The following is an 18741-nucleotide window of genomic DNA, read 5'->3' on the forward strand; positions in this document are numbered from 1 at the left end:
TTACCCTACTGAGGCTCAGCCTGTGACAGATAATCCCAGTTCTCTTCCGCATTAGGTGATACTTGTTTCCATCACAGACGCTTGCTGAAGGGCGGTGTTAGTGCCACGCCAACCCCAGCACTTTATTAAACTTGTTTGGTTACCTCCTTGCAAGCCTGGAATCTTCTTGTTTGGTCAGCTTTGAAAGCTTGTTTTCAGTTTTGATCGACCGCTGTGGTCACTGGATTTCAGCAAAGACATAACTCCACAGCATTTTGGATTGGGACTGAATATGGAAGAAGAGCCTATTGGACCAGCATTACTGAGGTGGGAGAAGAGAAACTAATGAACTTTAGCGAGATTGGTTTTCTAGATGCCCTAGAGCTGTTCTGGTTGTGTTTCCAAAGTCTGTATGTGTAGGTTGCAGTAGAGAGTTAGTTTATACCTTAAGATATAAAATTGTTGTCTCAAAAGGAGTCACAATAATATTAAGAAAGATCCCTGCCTGGTGATATGTCATTGTTGTACTAGATTTTCTCAAGAATGGTATTACTAGAATTTGGTGTGGGTAGTAATGCATTCTATAGTTCCATAATATGAGAGTATGACAAAACAAATAACCAAAATACTACCAGGGAAACAAAACTGAGTTGAGGTGGCAGTGGGGAGCAGGAGACTTCTAATTCACGTCAGTGCTGTCTCTATCCAGCTGCAGCTGACAGGGTAGGGATTAGCCCAAGTGAATAACATCTGGAATGCAAACACGTAGAAAATGCCTTTCTGGGTCAATCCAGTATTCCACAAAGTTCAGTGTTCTGTCTCTGTCTGTGGAAGTGCTGTTCAGTGAGACACTGATCCTTGCTATATGGACCTTTGTGGTGCACTTGCCTTATGCTCAGTTGTTGCATCTGGGATGTTAGGAGTATGCCTGTTCTCTTTAGTCTTTGGTCATGGAGCCATTGTCCACTGAATTTGTATAAATCCTTTTTGAACTCTGTAATATTCTCTGCCTCTGCACCCTCCCATGGTGACAAGTTCCAGGAGTTCACTATTGTCTATGGAGAGAAAGACTTTTTTCTCTGTTTTAAACCACACTTCTGCTAGTTCATTGAAAGCTCCCTGGTTCTGAATATTGTGAGTTTTGGTGAAGTGTAGTTCTGCATCCAGATACGTGTCATCCCCAGGGTTTTGTAATCCTCTGTCATAAACTCTCCCCATCCAACCTTCTTTCCAAACTGAGTCTTAGCCTTTTTAATACATCCAAAAACTTCTAGAGATGCTAAAGCTTCTCCTCTGAAGGATTTCTCTGACTCGCCTTATGAGACATTACGTTATTTTGGACCTGATCAGACCTGTATGACCCACCATTCTCCATAGTGCCCTTGATAGCCTTCTAGTTCTGCCTCTGGTTGTGAGAATTGCTGATGTGTGCTTTTCTCTTATCTGCTGAACATGTGGAGCTTTGATTGTTTGGGATAAAGAACTTACTCAGCTGATATTGCTGGTACTTTTTGGTTTTGAGACATTTATGTTTTCAGCTGAGGAGTCATGTAGAGGCCTTTTAATTCAACTTTTGATTTTGATCCAAGTATGCGTTTATTGTTTAGAAAAGCTTGTCTCAAAATTTTGGAAGGGAAGTTTTAAATTGATTCTACTGTGGAATGTTTACAGCGATTGGTCTAGTTTTAGCTGAGCATTTATATTTTTTAATTTTAAAAGTCGCTTTTTCTGTGACTTTCATTGAAGCTCTGGTATAAATAGCAGAAGATGGAAATGTTATCTGAATTACATTGGCAAACATACAGTAATTTTAGACAAAGAAGTACTGTGTGCCCTTGGGTATATTTGGAAAGAGGAGCTCCTTATCAAATTTTCAGTGAGGCTTTGGTCCAGTCCAGGAAAGCTGTGCCTTTTCCAGGGCTCATAAAGGGGCAGGTTTTTGATGCCAAATCAAAAGTGGTGCCTGAGTCTGTGCTGGGCTGCTTAGGTTTTAACACCAGGGAAGCTCTGAAGTCAGCAGCACTGTGATCTTTCTGTCAGGAAAAGCAGGGTAACTTTGATTTTAAAACCCTTAGGCATTTGGCAGAGGATGGAATCAGCTAGTGTACCCTACCACATAGGATGTTAAGGTTTCATAAATAGACTCTCAGAGCTGACAGTTTAAGTAGCACAAGATCAGAGAGGGAATGCTGATAACATATCTGTTGAAAGGATAGTTGACATTCTCGTGTTTTGTTGTGTTGTTTTAAGAAAAGAAAGAAAGGTTAAACTGAGGACATTTAAAAGAATACAGAGTGCTCTAACATCAGATGTCTTAATACTAGAGCTCTGTACATACATGTAGCATTTCTGAGTCTACTATATTATATGTCCTGAAGACTTTCCAACTGAAGGTCCTTCCCTGCCATTGACCCTGTACTGGCCAACCCTTCAGAAACTGGAAACTTTGAAGTGCAACTGACTCTGCCCATCCCCACAGAGCAAAACCTAGGCATGGTACTAGGAGGGGATAGATCCTTAGCCAAGGAGGAAGCCAAGAGCATGGACAATTAAAATCCCTGCACTGAGTCGCACATATAATAAGGCCATGGACATGTCTGTACATGCTGTTCTGGAATAGCTACTCTGAAACATTCATTCAGGTGTAATGATGCTTTGTTGGGGTTGACTGAACCTGTTCTCAGCAGGAATTCAGCAAAACCTCAGAAGTCTTCTTCCTTCCATGTCAGAATGCTCTCATGTGGTGCTCATTCGGAAGCAACTCCCATGCTTGAAACCTCAACCTATTACTCTGACTTTCATCCAAGCATGAACAAGAACTGAGGAAGAGTGTTGAGGACGTGTGGAATGTGTTTAGAAGAAAACCCAGTGTATGTAGATGAATGTGGAGAAAGAAGTAAAGTCCAAATTGAAGGATTGACTTGGGCAAGCAGAAGAGTTAAAACACTCAAGACCTTGTGAACCTAGGTTTCATTTTCAGAAGTATCTCTGAAGTCAGTGGGCCGAAGATGCTTCTGAAAACCCCATTCAGTTATCTGCATTTGAGTCACAGGACTGAATTTGAAAAGCAAAAGAGAGTTGTAAAAAGGAGGATGTAGAAGGGGGCTTGAATTTTTTGCTGTGTAATGTGAGACAACCGTACATTTGTATTGGATACATCTGACTTCATAATTTGCTTGGCACTTACAAAAAAAAGTAAAAAAAGGTAAAAAAAGAAGCCCATCCAACTTCCAAAATATGTTTTACATTCACTTACTCAGCTTCTTTGAGGATGCTGGAAAATACTACTTTTTTTTTTTTTTCTTTTTTCCCCCTTGCTAATTTTTTCAGTCCCTATCTGATGGATAGAGGCCATCTATTTGTAACATAAAATGCGTTGATAGTAATCCTCCCTTCTCCATTTACACCAATAACAATACATGCAGGAATTTAGCAAACATGTAACCTTGCCTTGCCATAACACTTCCTCATAGTAAAGCAACCAATCAGTTAGATGCTAAGAGGTCTAATCCAACCCTTCTTCCTTGATGATCTCCTCAAACAACCATGGTGGACACAAGCAGAAGGATGCTAAGTTACTGATAAAAGTTAATATTGCCTATGATATATAGATATATTATACCTCACAGGATAAATCTTGTCATACTGTGGTGCTTAAGCTTCATTGGGGTTTCCCTGCTCAGACACAAGACCATGAGAATGACAAGGTGAACACTCAAGAAGACTGTAGAAAAGATGGAAAATGACATAATCAAATGTCAGAAATAGATAAGTGCAGCCAACATGAAACTGTTTCACTGGACAACTCAACTGGCTATGCTGTCAGTTTTGTTCTTATTCTTTTTGCCAGAACATCCTATAACTCATCTGTAAGGACTGGGTAATTATCGCTCAGCCACTCCTAATAAAATGGAAATGAAAGTTCGCCAATATGTGGGAAAAGATTAAAATACCTTAACTACTTCTTGTCATGTTTTAATACTGCCTGCTATCTGTCAGCTGCAGGAGAACTTGGTTACTGGCCAGGAATGATCTGTATTTGGTGGATGAGCTATTTTTACCTCATGAATAATGCTTGGCACTCAACACCCACAACTAGTATCCTATAAGCATCACTAATGATGAGCTTGGCACTGTAGCTCAAGGACATGGAGTGGGCGCTACTCAAATTTTTTTTAGGGATTCTTCATTTCTTCAATTATTGTCCAAAGTGGGTTAAATCATTTGGATCTTTTGTCTGAAGGGATGAGGGGAGGAAGGGGAAGAGGAAAAAAAAATAGGTTGGTGCTGGTAAGTGTTCTGAGTTGTTACCGGGGAGTTCTGTGCTTGGAGTACCTCTGAGGTTTCTGTGGGAATGCTTGTTTGATCTACTTTGATTAAAGATCTGCCCAAATTTTCTTTTACATTATTCCTTGTGCCTTAAAGCTAAAAAGTGCAGCATGACACTCTTATGGTGTGGGGGCTGTTCATGGAGGTTCTTCATGGTGCAGTCCTTGATGCAAACCTGTCTCTTATATAATAATTTGCCATATATCCAATTGCTGTCAAGCAGGGAATAAATCTCTCTGGCATTTATGATGTGTAAAGTAGTTCCAGAGAGGAAGTGCTTAAGGGTGGGAGAAATACTTGCCTTTCAAATATGCTCTACCATCCTGACCTTTTGGATTGTCTGGGTCTGAAATGGAAGGCCAAGTTTCATTCCACTCGACTTGCTCTGGCTCGTTTCCTTTTGTTCTGATTTCTGTCATCATTCTACATGTAAGAGATGGTTTCCACGGAAGTCTCTGCATACCACTGTGCAGGGTTTAACTTGCCCTGTTTCTCAGGGGTGGGTCTATCTAGGGCTGTCTGGGAGAGTTGAGGCAGCCTGCTGAGTGTTCTCTGTGCAGGAGAGAATAAGGTGGAGAACTGCCTGGTGTAGGATTTGAAATGTTGGGCTGTTCTTGAGAACGACTGTAACACTTCTTCCAATTTCTGCCTCCCAGGCACGAGTCCATCTCTGCCCTATCCTCTGTGCCTGCACTTTCATCAGACAGCGACAAGGATGGTGAAGATGAAGGGAATGATGAAGATGAGTTAAGTGGGCTGCAATCTTTCCATATTCAGTCCAACTGCAACACTGAGAGAGATTCAGGTATAAATGGGAGCAGGGCATGGGCAGATATAGAGAAAAATGACATGATGTGTAGGGGGGAAGAGACAAGATACTTAGGGCTTAGTTACAGCAAGGTATGTGCAGAAAGAGACCGAAACAGGAGCAGATAGATCAGCACCACTGGGCAATGTTACCCATTCTGACATCTAAACAGAGGTGTATTTCGGTGTTCTGTTGTTAAATTGCCAAGTGTCTTGCTAGTTCCAGCTGGCCAAACAGTTTTTGTATTAATCCCATGGGCTTGGTTCTACAGGTTATTACAAGTTCACAGAATTCAAAAGAGATCTCATGGAAGGTTCTAAGGATGCGTGATAAAACTTGCAGTAAAAATTACCATTACCTATTTGAGACATTTTTACTATAGATGCTACAGTGTATTGGAGCAGGGTTTTTTTCCAAGCCTTTGATGGGCTACTGCACTGTGGCAAGTGTTCCACTGAGTCAGTGAAAACCTGTATAAAACTGTGTTTAAAAAAAATTTAAAAAATGATACAATGATTTGGCAGTTCATGAGAAACCATGCTGACAGTGGTGTGTGGGTTCAAAATGTGTAGGAAAGCTGCCTTGGGGGAAAGATGAGGTAAGAGATTTTTCAAAAAGCTGGACTGTTGTCCAAGGATGTCAACTAGGTATCTATCTTTTTCCCTTTCCAGATCCAGACCTTACCCTCTCAAGAAGCCTTTCCCATTGGGAAATGAGGAGGGTGAGTTGCTAAATCCTCCAATTGTATTTCTCATCATAGGGAAACTGGAAAAGAAATTCACATGGAGATTGAAAACTTCTCATTTTCAATACCGGGAAAGGTGTAGCTTCAGTGGGAAACTATTGAGAAGCCCATCAGTGAAGAATGATTTGGGGGTGGAAAAATGGAGCCTAGTTAAGAGATGTTTTCACTTGAGATCTCTACTTCTATATTGTTCCATCAGATGTTATGCTTTTGTCCCTTTCATTTCTGTCCTGAATATCATGATCATGTAGGGTTGAAGCTTACTATATACCAGGATCTGAGCAAGGTATCTTAATGTTCAGTCATGCAAGAAGCTGCAACAAAACTATTGTTTTACCTTGATGCCTTTATGATTAGGGGAGGAATTTTAAGCTGATGAACATCTTTTATAGAGGCGGATATAATTGTATTTTGCTATGGGTCTTATATTTTCTCTCCTGTTTTTCAATCAGCAGAGCTGATTCCCTAAGACTGTCTTTTAATTTCCTTCAGGCCAAAGAGATAGCGGCAATCCAGCGTTCGGAGGCACCAATGAGCAAGATGCCCCGGCAACGTGGGCGCTGGTCCCAGCCAACCAGCAACATAGAGATGACTGTGAAATCCATGCTTGACTTACGTCAGCTGGAGTCCTTCTCCGTTTCCCGATCTCCAAGTCGAGACTCACTGTCTCAAAACAGCAATGGGGATGATAGAGAAGAACAGGCAGATCTACCTGTGCACATCGACAAAGTAAGGGTGGTACTTCTCTGAGGAGGTGAATTTACTCTGAGTGTATCTGTCCTGCCTCTGTTTATTATTACCTATATTTATTACTACTTGATAATATCCTTTATATCTTTACCTTCTGAGAAGGCTGCTTAGCTAACTCTTTTGTAGTTAATACTCAAAGCAGAGCTCATGTGGGATTAAGGTTTCTTTCCAAAGGTGGGGGAAGGACTCGTATTTTCCCTTTGCTCCTTGATTAGTAAAGGATAAAATAACCTGAGAAACCGAGCTTGGCATTACAGGTATATGTGCCTGATTTCTTGTTACCTCACTTTGATGGAGTACTGTTTCTCCACTCTAGCAGCAACTGAAATGTGGCTCAATGAGCCACATGAGCCTCAATGAGGCCCTTAGTTGTGGGTTGTGCTAGATTATTGTGAGCTTTAAAACACAGACAAGATCTCTGTGTCTATGGGTCACAGCAAGTAATGTGTGCTAATACCTCAGAAGATTAATACCTGTTTTCTAGTAGCAGTCTGTGCTGAAGGTAGCCATGTTTTTCCTTGCTTTATAACTGCATGACTGAGGAGAAGATAGGGCTTACTGTGTGCAAGTAAGCCAAGGATTTTCAGCTGTGGCCCACGGATTTCTCTAAACTATAGCTGATCAGCCTGCAAAAATTAACATAACCTGTTGACAGGTGGCTTATATTTTTCATGCATGGACAGAGAGGTTTGGGGAGTCTAGTACTTCAGTAGAGAATTTTAGGGGATTGCAAATGAAAAACAAAATAGGAAACTATAGCAGTCAAGCTTACTAGTTGAGGAAGAGGAGAGATACAGAAGTGCTGTTTTCTAATCTCAGATTTCTGATTATATTCTTTCTGTGTTGTAGTGTGTACTTTCTAGGTCTGCACAGCAGCTGCTGACCTGAAGGAAAAACATTGGTAATATCTAATTTTATGTATTTTTTAACCAGGTTGGAAGCTCAATAGCTCCCCAAGACAACCGGTCTTGTGTGCGGCCCCAAGTGATTCGGCTCGTGTCTTGTGAAGAGGGGATTTTCTCTCAGGAACTGGAACCATCTGAAAGCGAGGAGTGTGTAATCTACCCTGAGCAAGACGAAATCCATCCCACAGACCCTAGCAGGTCAAAAATAAAAATAAGCTCTCTGCTATGCATGGCTTAGATATTTCTGGTTTAGTTTGCTTGCAGCTTGTGTGGTAACTTGGATGAGTCAACTTACTGCTTGATTGATGCCAGGCATATTTAGTTGAGGGTTTTATGCCAGCCTGATGCTAAAGGAAGGTGAAACTAAAAGGGCACCATTAAAATAATCTTTCCTCTGAGGAAACTGCACATTAATAGCCTCCTCCAGTATTTTGTTGAATAAACGATTTGGGAGCAGCCTTTTGCTTTCTCCCTCCTCTGGGTTGAAATAAACAAGAGAAAATTTGGAAGCTGGAAAAGCACCCAACAGTGACGTATACATGGCAGTGAAATGTCTGCCCAAGACAAAAGACAGGATGCTATTATTTGGGACAATTCCAAACCTAATTGGGCAAGAATTTAACAAATGTGGTATGTGGTGTTGCTGTTGTGAGAAATATAATGGGTTGCATGAGTTAGAATTTACAAGGACACTGTAGACAGTGGAGACCTTTCTCCTTCCTCTGCTATTTCTTCTGTTTTAGTTTTACCTTACTGAATTTTCTGTTTTATTCTATGCTCAATTTTTTCCTTCCTCAATTATATTTTTCCCTTTGCTTCTTAACCTGATGCTAATAACTGTTCAATTTCCTCTGTCTCCTCCTTCTCTGTTAAAAAGAGTGGGTTGATAGCTTTAGACAGGCTTCTATAAAACAGTGCACACCAAGAGTTTGCAGTTGGAACTGCAAGCTTATTCCCAGTTTCTCTTAATTTACATTTTAATCTGTATTATTATAGCATTATGGACAAACCCATGTACTGTTCCAACATGTAAGAAAGGGAGGCATTCTGGTGATGTTGGATACAGACTGGAAATATTTCGAAGTTTGCTCATTTTTGCAAGCTGTACTTGCCATGCAGTTCCATTGAGAGAATTCTGCATCCTCAGGCATCAGGCAAAAAGAACAGTGTTTGTGTCTTGACAAAATAAAACTTGAGAATTCATGAAAGAAATCAGGAGCCCTGTCCTGCAACACTATATTTTTTTATATTCATCAGTGAATTAGTCTTGCTCAAATCCGGGATCTTCTCTGTTTTGCAGCAGTGAAATGGCTCAAAGAAGCAGGTTGTAAACATGGAAAAAATACTGCATTTGGGCTCAAATCTGTGGCAAATTGGAGTTTGCATCGTGTGGGTATAGGCCTGATTTTAGTCCTTTTTTAATTGAGTAGACCACTTTGTTTGTTCTTCAGCTGTGCTGGAAATCAAGCCAGGGCAGTGCAGTGCTGGTGCCTTGTAGTCATGGGAAATTAACAACACCCAGGAAGTCAGACAGTCCCCTTGAGACTTCACTGTCCAAGCTTAATGAAATGCAAAAAATGTACTGTATAATGATAAAAGAAATAAACTTATTTTTCTCTTTAAAGTCTTACTTTTGTAATCAAAGGTGTTATTAACACAGGTAAGGCCTTATTAGACTATGCTCCTTTACATGTAAAACAGATTTCTTCTAGCACTGTATCTTTCCTGTCTCTCTTGTAGTGAGTTCCAGGTAAAAGCATTGCCTCATGGGAAGCTAAATAGAAATTATCAGACCAATGGATGCCCAGACAAACACAGTCCTGATAGTGCCTGCTCTGTAGATTACAGCAGCAGTCGTCTGTCCAGCCCAGACCATCCAAATGAAGGTAAGATGCAAAGATATTATAGTTTATACCTGATACGGATCACTGCAGGAACTTGATAGGGCTATGCTGTCCACATTCATTGTGCTCCTAATCTGTAGTAGCTGACCCTCTTCATGAGGTACTAGCTAGTCTTGCTAGCACTGCTGTAAAGATTCAGGCTTATCTGAGCAGGCACTTCAGTGAAGCCACTGTAGAAGCAGGAATTGGTTGAATTGTACTTTCCTTGCAAACCTTTTACTTTGTTCTGCCCTCCTAGCTAGGGAGGCAGATTTTATATTGATTTAATATTGGTTATCCCATAGGCTGTGCTGTTGGGGGATAATTAGATAATTACACTTAATGCTGACTGACTTGAGCTGTAACATTTTAGGTTTGTTTAATTTAGCATCTTTGCTGAATATCTTTTTAAATGTGACTGAGGTTACTGTGATCATGCTGTTACAATTTTTGTTTGTGCTTTGTTTTTGTTTTTATCTTTTTCCAGATTCTGAAAGCACTGAGCCCCTAAGTGTGGATGGCATCTCAGACCTGGAGGGAGAAGAAGGAGAGGAGGATGTGGGTACCAGCATTCCAGAAGGAGAAATTCCTCAGATACCTGATCAGGAAAAGTTCCTTAAGCAGCATTTTGGGACCCTGGGCAGCACTGATGGAAAAGGTACAGCTCTCTGCTTACTGGGGGAACTTTCTCTGAGAGGAATTTCTGCTGGGTATAAATGTATAAAGAGGAGGAAATACGGAATTAGTGTAGAGATGCTTGAAGATTAGAAACAGCTGATAAGTCTGTTGGTTTGTGTGTAAGTTTGTGTGAATCAGATTAGAGTCTATGTTGGTTTGGTGTAGGTATTGTCCCTGGAATCCTGAAAAGCCTTTCTCTTGTTCTAGCACCAGTTTTTTCTGTTGTATTTGCATTGACTCTGTGTGCGTGTCCCCATAGGTGACATGTAGTGGCCTCTAGTGGTATGTTAAGGCAAAACAAATGCCACAAAAGAAAAGGCTGAAATGCTGGGTGGAGGGAGAGAATAAGAGACATCAGAGTGGCAAAGGAGCTGGCTAGTCTTTATCGACCAGCTCCAGAACAAAGCGTATCTTGCTAGAATTGATAATGGTTGCACATAGCAATATCTTTTTTTGTTTTCCTCCTTTGATTGGTTTGTTTTCTGCTTGATGCCAATGCCTCACAGTCTTACAGGCAGGATAGGACACAAAGGGAAGAGAAAAAGGAAGAGGCATACCCTTAGGGAGATTAGCAATGTAAGGCAGAGTAATCTAAGAAGAACAGAAAAGGCAATGAAATTACTTAATTCTTTGTTGTTTTAGCTCAAAATTTCCCCTTGGATGTGAGGAGGATACATTCAATAGTCTCTGTGAAGAGAAAATGAATGCCAGAATGTTTGTTTGTTCTGTAACTAAATTGCTCCTTTTTTCTCTCCGCTTTAACCAAAATTTTTAGGTGGTTCTTGTAGGAGTCTGGAAAGAACGGAAAACCTCAGCATTTCCTCTCGCTTTCTTTCCCAGTCCCCGGCTCTCAGGTATGGCTCTGTTTGTTCTGAGTGTGTCTGTCTGTCTACTTTTACTAGTGTGAGGTCTTGTGCTAGGCCCTGGGCCAAAATAGCAAGCAGGCTTCTGCACCCAGCAGGTTGGTTGCAGACCCTTGTGGTTCGGACAGGCCATCCTGTGACACTTGAGCTGATCTGCTTCTTCCTAAAGCAACACTGTTATTTTGTTATTTTTCCTCTTTTGAAAATGTGATTAACTGTTTTGTGATTAATGCCTTGATTGATTAAGCTGAAGGAATCACTGTTGTTTAACTTACTCTTCACTATTTATATTCTGTTTATTCTTTTGCATTTCATTCAGCTTGGACAATGAAAATAGGCTTGTAAACTTTTCCTTTGTTTTACAGTCTTTCTTACTGAGCCTCATTTCTCAGTCCCATGCCTTCACAGGGTGCTCTGGTGTCTCATACAAAGCACCATGGGAATATTATTATATTATTCTTCCAAAAAATCCTCAATCCCAAAGCACCTCAAAAAGCCTTTCCAAGCTGTTTCCCATGGTGTTTAAAAAAAAAAAAAAAAAAAGAGAGAGAAAGAGAAGAAGAAAAGGGTGGTGACCGTGTAAATATTTTAGTTGATTTGGGTACATAAATATTTAAAACAAATTCTCCTGTATTATTCCAAAATGACAACCTGAAATCTTGTCTCAAATTAATTTAATTTTATTGTATAGAATAGAACAGATTTAGGTAACTCTAGGGTTCACCAGCTATGTCTAGACTGTGTTAAGAAAATTTTTTTGATTGCTGTATTCACATGCAGTTGTTACTGCTGTCAGGAGTGCCTCTTATAAGGTCTATCTAGCATTGGGACCTCACGTTTGGGAAGAAAGCCAGTGGTTAGTTATTGTGTAAGCTTCTGGAGACTTGCAATGGTGAGTGAAGGAAGTTGCTGGCAACTCTAGAGGTGTAATAAGAAAAATAGTTTTAGGTTATGAAAACTTGTGGACTTTTAATCTGTTTGACCGTCAAACACGTCAGATTGAAAGTTGCCTCGTTTCTGAGGTAAGCCCACTATGCTTGTCTGAAGTGAAGAGGAGGAGGCAATAAAGCTTTTCTCTCGAAGATACTGACCAGCTTTCATAGTAATTATACTTTGATAAGGTTGTGAAAGTGTAATTAGTTTCTCTTCGGGTATCTTAGAATGTAAAAGGTTTTGTTAGTAAGGTGAGCTGAGAGAAGAGACATGATCTGACCTTACCCAGTTTTCCCTCTGCCCGGAACTTTTCCTGTTCTTTTGCCTTTACCTTTTGCAAAGTCCCTTCCTGAAGCAGTGACCCAGTGCTATTTGTGATTGGGTAGTTTAAGGTGGAATGCATGAAGACCAGTGCCTCCAGGGATAGGTAGAACAAACTGGTAACAGCCTAGGGTGATTTTGACTTGAAAAATCCATATAGGAAAGGAAAGGGCTCTTTATCACACAGAAACTGGCTAAATGCACGTGCTTGTTTGTCCAGGGCAATATACTCGTTTTAATTAAGATTTCTTTATTGCATTCTCTAGACGTTTGTCACTCTCTTCATCGAATCTGATATTGGATTCAAAGCCCATTGCACCTCCAACCCAGACCAATGGATTTACTCCAGACCTGTTGAAAAATGGCAGCAGCCATCCTGGTGATGCTTTGGAGAACAACCACCTCCTGGAGAGTATAAATACACACCGGGCTGCTTATGTCCAGAAAAAACGCAAATCAACTTCGGAGGCTGGCAGGGCTGGTATGGCTCCTGGACGGGTTATTGCGTCCTTTCCAGAAGGCCCTGTGACTGCAGTGATGAGAAAGGCACAGTCAGTTCACGACCTTGTTCATGAGGGTAAGGAGACGGATTGAATGATAGTATAAACTCAAGAAATGAAATGGGGAGCCTTGAGTTTGAGTAGAGATTTAAATTAAGCTAACGTCTTTCTGTGTTCTGAGCTGCGGGCTTTACATCTCTTTTAATTCTTAGCCTATCAAGGGAAAATATTTTCAATTTGTAATACAGATGCTGGTCTCCTATTTATCAGTTTCTGATATTTGTCTGGCACCTGTGGGAGGAGAAATTCCAAAGGTGAAAAGGACTGCAAAGAAATCCTCTCTTGCCATGTTCCAGGTCAAGAGTGAAGCTCCCCAGCATGGGGAGGGAGAAAGAGGGAAGGAGAGTGCAGCAAGAGGGAGCTTACTGTATCTATGCACTCTGTGTGAAAGAACTCCAGTTTTGAAAAAATCAACTCATGAGCCATAAATAAGCACGTTTGTTTTAAAAAAATACACCTTATCACCGCAACACCGTGTATATGTGAGTGGAGTAGAGGACTGACAGTCTTTGCCTGCTTCCTCTGGCCTTTCAGTTAATGATCATAGTGGTCTGAGGTCTTCCATCTCTATGCTTTAAGAACTGGTCTCTCATCAGGTAAGCTGCAGTCTGTTAGCAGTATGAAGGATGGGGGGAAAAAAGAAAGCTGTTGAGGCTTGGTAATATTAACCTGAAGTAGTGGTTTTGAACATCTCTTCCCTGGGCTGAGCTGAGTCACATAAGCTGAAGCAACCCTGTTACTTTCCAATTTTGGAATTCACTGCAGGCCCTTTTCTATTTTTGGTATGTTTGTCTGTTTAATTTTCACAGATAAGGGTCCTGGAGTGATATCTTCTGCCAAGCAGCGTCCTCAGACCCTGATGGTGGTTGAGAAGGATACCAGACCTAACAATTGCAGGGTGTTATCAGCCAGTCTGTTGAAGATGGATGGATCTGGTGCTCTGCTGGCCAAAGATGTCCGGACTGCAAAACCAAAGTCCTACATGAACCCCACAACCAGCTTTCGGGCTAAGATGTCAAGGAGCGTATCTGTAGGGGAAAATCTGTACCTTGGTTACTCCACTGAAATGTTGACTGATGGGAGGACAAGTCCTCCGGTGCCAGAGAAGACACAGCTCAGTCCCACAACAGATGCTGAGAAGATTAAGTTACCACCGAAAGAAAATGTTCCAGTGAAGCCAGCGCTTCAGCCAGTTGTAAACTGTTCATCTCCCAAGTCCTTTCACAGCAAGTTGGCATCATCAAACCGAGCACACCTGATTCTTGACATTCCTAAGCCATTGCCTGATAGACCCACACTGGCCTCCTTCTCACCCACTACCAAAACCAAAACCCTGCTTGAGCCACAGTCTCCGCAGTCACCTGCAGGGGCCTGTAAAAAGAAACCCTCTTTTCCTGAGGTCCGAACCTCCAAAAGGGAGAATCAAACCGCTGGGTCTCTGGTTCCTGGTAGAGAGAACTCAGCAGGACTCGTTAAGGAGAGCCCAATGGAGAGTCCAGTCTCAAGGACAGGTTGCCAGGATGAGCCAGGGGTCACAAACCTAAAACTGAGGGAGTTTTCAGAGGTCCGGCACCTGAAGTCTCCTGAAAGCACGCTGCCCAGGTGCAGGGAGAGGATCACCGGCATCGGCTGTGTGCTAGACAACCAACCCGGACTTTGCCCACTAGACCCCATCAGGCCGAGGTCTCCTACATCTGTAACTGCCTCGGCACAGGTCTCAGGTGTGCATGGATACCCATCTCTTATCTTCCCCCTTCTGTCTCCTGTCTTTGTGAACCGCTTCACGATCCCATCACATTTCTTTACGTCCAGCTTCTGGCCTGTCTCGTCCTGTCTGCACCTGTCTCGTTCCATAAGCCATCCCCTCAATGGTGAGACACTTCTTCAGCCTGACATCTTTTTCTGAGTCTTTAATTTCCATTTTCTATGGGTCTTATGTCTCAAGTTAGATTTTAGCCGAATCTAAGATACGAGGAGGTAGACCTCCTTGAACAATTGCACCTCGTGGTTCTAACCTTTTTTGGTCAGTCTTGAAAACTGATGTGTTGTGAATTTCCCTCAGTGCATGGAAGTTATATCACCTTTGCCCCTCCAACCAGCAGGTGAAGGTGCAGGTCAGTATGTATCAGCTGGACCTACTGAGATAATAAGTGACAGTGAAGTTAGTCCAGGCGGCTTGGTCCTCACTTGGTTAACATGTGCAAATGTGCAGGGTCCAGAGTGTTTTACATGCAGTTTTGTTATGTGAGATAAAGCTTGGCCAAGGCAAGTTCCTTGCTCTAACCACCTGTGAGAGCGAGAAAATGTGTGCTGCTATCATTTTGAGGATGTCTGCAAGCTAGGCATGCAGTGAACATGCAGGCCTAGGCCTTTGGTTATGAGTATCAAGAACAAGGATTAGTTTTTGAATTATCTCTAATTTGGAGAAAAAGTTACTATCTGGGGAACTATTTTATCAGCTGAAAGAGCTCTTGGATCCGTTACAGGCTCTGGTTTAAGGTATATCAATCATATGAAAGCTAGTAGATAACTTCAAACTGAAGCAAAAATCCTATCCTCCAAGGCTGCGGTCTCCAGAGGTTTTTCTTTTGTGTCACAACCTGAAAGGAAATATGACTTCCCAAATTACTCAGCTGAGTTGTGCAATATGAAACTGGATGTTAACCACTGTTCTGATACATTATACATTCAGGGGATCAGGCAGCGCGCAGTTTTGTAATCCCTTTTGCTATGTTGTTATTATTCATGTCTGAGAAGGAATGCCTCTATTATCCTTTGATCAATTACCTTCTGTAGTGTCAGGCTGTCCCACCATTCATTGCAATGGTGAAGTACAATATTAATGCACCTAAGCATTGCAGAGAGACGTTCTGGGTTTGCTGCACTTTTTCTTTTTGCATTTCTAGAGGGATCAAATGCCCAAGATTGAAGCACTGGTATGCAAAACAGATGTTATTTTTTGTCTGAGGGACCTCCTGTTATTACACCAAAGGGTAATTGCTCTTTTGAACAGTGATTGTGTCTGAAACTTCCAAACCCTAACCCCTGCGGAGGTGAGGTTTCCTCCAACAGAGGTGCAGCCTGGAGCTGTGGAATCATCTCCACAGCCAGGCAATAACAGTCCATTTGTTTGTACTTTTTATGCTGAGTTTTTTCTTCCAGACTTGGGAATCAAGTGAGATATCACATGATTTTTGGTCAGTTAATAGGAACCTCTGTTTGCAGAGTTAGCACAGATAGTGCAGAGAAACAGCAAGTATATATATATATATATATATATATATATATGTATGTATGTATGTATGTATGTATATATGTATATATATTTAAGCAGCTCCCAGTAACACAGCATTCCTTGACAGGGTATTTCAGTATCATTATTTAGTGAGTTAGTATGGTTTAGCACAGTTGATCTACATTTTTTTTCCCGTCAGTGGATAGTTGTCAGCCTTTACCTTCTTGGAGACCACTTTTCCCAGATTTGTAGTGGTAAATGCTGGAAAAGCTGTTTAGATCGGAGCTGGCTATTGCTGTGTCTTCTGTGGATCATAATGTGGCAGTTTAGACTAGGACTGCAGGGCTGACAGTCAGAGACCTGTTCTGCTTCTGACTTGCTCTGGGACTTTTGAATTCCACTTAATTTTTCTGTCCGTCTTTTTTCCTGCTTGTATAACATCTACTGTTAAGGAGACTTAATTGTTTTTATTGAAGCATTTTGAAATCTACAGTTAAAATGCTGAAGATGTGCTGAATACTGTTGCTGTGTTTAATATTCCCTGCTGCTTTCTGAAGAGCTGTGCTCTCCACACCCAAGAGGCAGAAAACGTCTGTTACTCAAGCATTGATATTATATTTGTGACCTTTCTCCAGACTGGCATCTCACAGAACTGGAGACCAGCATAAAAGAATGAGTAGAGGAGAAATCCAGGAACAATAATGAGAAGAAAGAACTGGGTTAAAAAAAAAAGGTGGCGGGGGGAGAGAAAGGGGCAAAAATCTTGGATTGAACAGAAACCCACTGTGCTCTACGAGGTTGGGTGATTCAGGAATGAAGAATGCAGATGGAAGGGTTTGCTTATGTCCCTTTTTGTTTTTTCAAGTGTATTTACGTATACAAAAATGGATGTTCTTCTAGCAGTGCTTATTTATACATCTTCTAGATGTATTCATAAAACTAGCTAAGGTTCCCTGCAGCCTATTCAAAGATGACCTTCATGGAAGTGCAGAAATAACTGTGCTATTGTGTCAAAGTTCAGTTTTTAGGGTAACTAAAGGAAGTCAAATGCCCTTTGTCCAGGCCTTTGTAAATTGAAGATAACTGCAGCTTGTGTGTGTCTGTCAATGTCTTTGTTCATGATTTATGTCTAACTCATGGAAGTGTTTATTTTATGAAAGCATTGCAGGCCTTTGGCTCCGATGCTTTGGAATTAGTGTCCAGTGAGCACTGGAAGAAAGCTGTGTTGCTTGCTTTTATTTTCAGGTTATGAAAATGGTATACCAGTATCCTGGGGTGTTCAGCAATATGATACTGTTCTGACTGGGTTTGTTAGTCAGCACTACTCCAGACCTTAGTCCTCACTAGAGAACACTGTTATAATTCAGTATAATCCTTCATCCTCACAGTTCTTCATTGTATGCTGTGCAAAACGATATGTGAAGAAGAGCGTGTAAGTTTCTGACTAGGTGGAGGCCAAATTAGAGGCACCTCAGATCAGTCCATATTGTCACTGGAAGGCTTCTTTCAAACTTGAATTTAACTATAAATGAGAATAACATGGGTGATTTTTGACTATCCTTGATCGTAACAACATTGTATGATCCAACAGAAACCATTATTGACTTTGTAGAGGCTAAACATTAGAAAAACAGGAATGTTTGAAACAAGAAGCGTCTCTAGTTAATACGAAGAAAAGTTCACATAGAACTGTATCCAATAAGCATCTCTAGCTAATATGAACCAATATAGAACTGCATCCAATGATTGACTCAAACCATCCCTAGAAATTGAATGAGAAGTGTGTGCACGTGATCTTTTGAATATGTGTTAAGAAACGTTTTCTTACCCAGCTGTGAGATCTCAGATATTGGAGTGTCTGTGCCTTAGTGTGGGCTTTTATTTTTTCCTCCCCTTCAGAATCGTGCATCAGCGTAGAGCAGTGTGAGCATGTGGTATCAGAGCTCCAGGACAGCATGCGCAAAGCCATTCATCTTTACCGCATGGTGAGTGACCTCAGACACAGGCTCTATTTTAGCAGGTTGGCTTTACAGTCCACAAGCACTTAATATGTGTGCTTGCATGCTCAAAGTATTCTCTTGACTGTGTGTTCAGTGGCAGAAGCTGCCTGGTTTACTTCTCTGCACCTAATTTTGAGCTGGGAGGCAGGAACTCCTGATTTCCAACCGCCACATTTTCCAGTGGCTTGCTACAGTATTCTGAGCAAATCAATTAGCTTTACAGATTGTTCTTCCTATTTGTAAGCTGAAGATAACAGTACGCTCCTTTTCAAAGGGGTATTAGGGAATTAGTTAATATTTATACCATGCTTCAGAGATACAGAATATTGCATGAACTTTAAATTTTATTATCACCTTCTGTTCTCTGTCTTTGATGCTTGGGAAAAGTATTAGCAAATTATCATGGGAATCCAGCTGTGAGAAGGAACATGCATCCACTTGCCTGTCCCCCTTACTGCCAGACCATCATTACATGTGGAGTTTTACAACAGATCTTGTTTTCTTTGCTTTGCACTGATCTGTCAAGTTGTACTAAGTGTGAGATTTCCACAGTGAGCTTCTGCCATGTGTTCTTCTGCAGCTACAGTCTCAGTGCTTGCATTAGCTCTGTGACCTCTGCATTCTTGTGACCAGCTGCATCTGGCAGACAGAAAGAAGAGACTGTGGCCCTGTGCTGCAACTGGGAAACAGTACCTGTTTAGGCCCAGTATAAAGGGGTCACTACCCAAAAATGTACTTTCCACCTCTGTCAT

General features: G+C 41.3%; 1 protein-coding gene across 6 annotated transcripts in view; it reads left to right on the top strand.

Annotated features, from left to right (window-relative positions):
• MAPKBP1 (mitogen-activated protein kinase binding protein 1) overlaps positions 1-18741 on the top strand; it is a 92699-nt gene that overhangs the window by 71969 nt on the left and 1989 nt on the right. For 3 of the 6 annotated variants that reach the window (XM_068683912.1, XM_068683914.1, XM_068683913.1), the window contains 10 exons: positions 4965-5113; positions 5788-5837; positions 6354-6590; positions 7545-7714; positions 9257-9402; positions 9887-10057; positions 10853-10931; positions 12461-12771; positions 13564-14625; positions 17889-17974. In XM_068683912.1, the coding sequence (XP_068540013.1) occupies positions 4965-5113; positions 5788-5837; positions 6354-6590; positions 7545-7714; positions 9257-9402; positions 9887-10057; positions 10853-10931; positions 12461-12771; positions 13564-14625; positions 17889-17974 (2461 nt within the window). The remainder of the gene's footprint in view (positions 1-4964; positions 5114-5787; positions 5838-6353; positions 6591-7544; positions 7715-9256; positions 9403-9886; positions 10058-10852; positions 10932-12460; positions 12772-13563; positions 14626-17888; positions 17975-18741) is intronic. The other 3 variants (XM_068683915.1, XM_068683917.1, XM_068683916.1) reach the window with 3 other exon arrangements.

Source organism: Anas acuta, chromosome 5, assembly GCF_963932015.1.
Source record: "Anas acuta chromosome 5, bAnaAcu1.1, whole genome shotgun sequence".
Classification (NCBI taxonomy): Eukaryota; Metazoa; Chordata; class Aves; order Anseriformes; family Anatidae; genus Anas; species Anas acuta.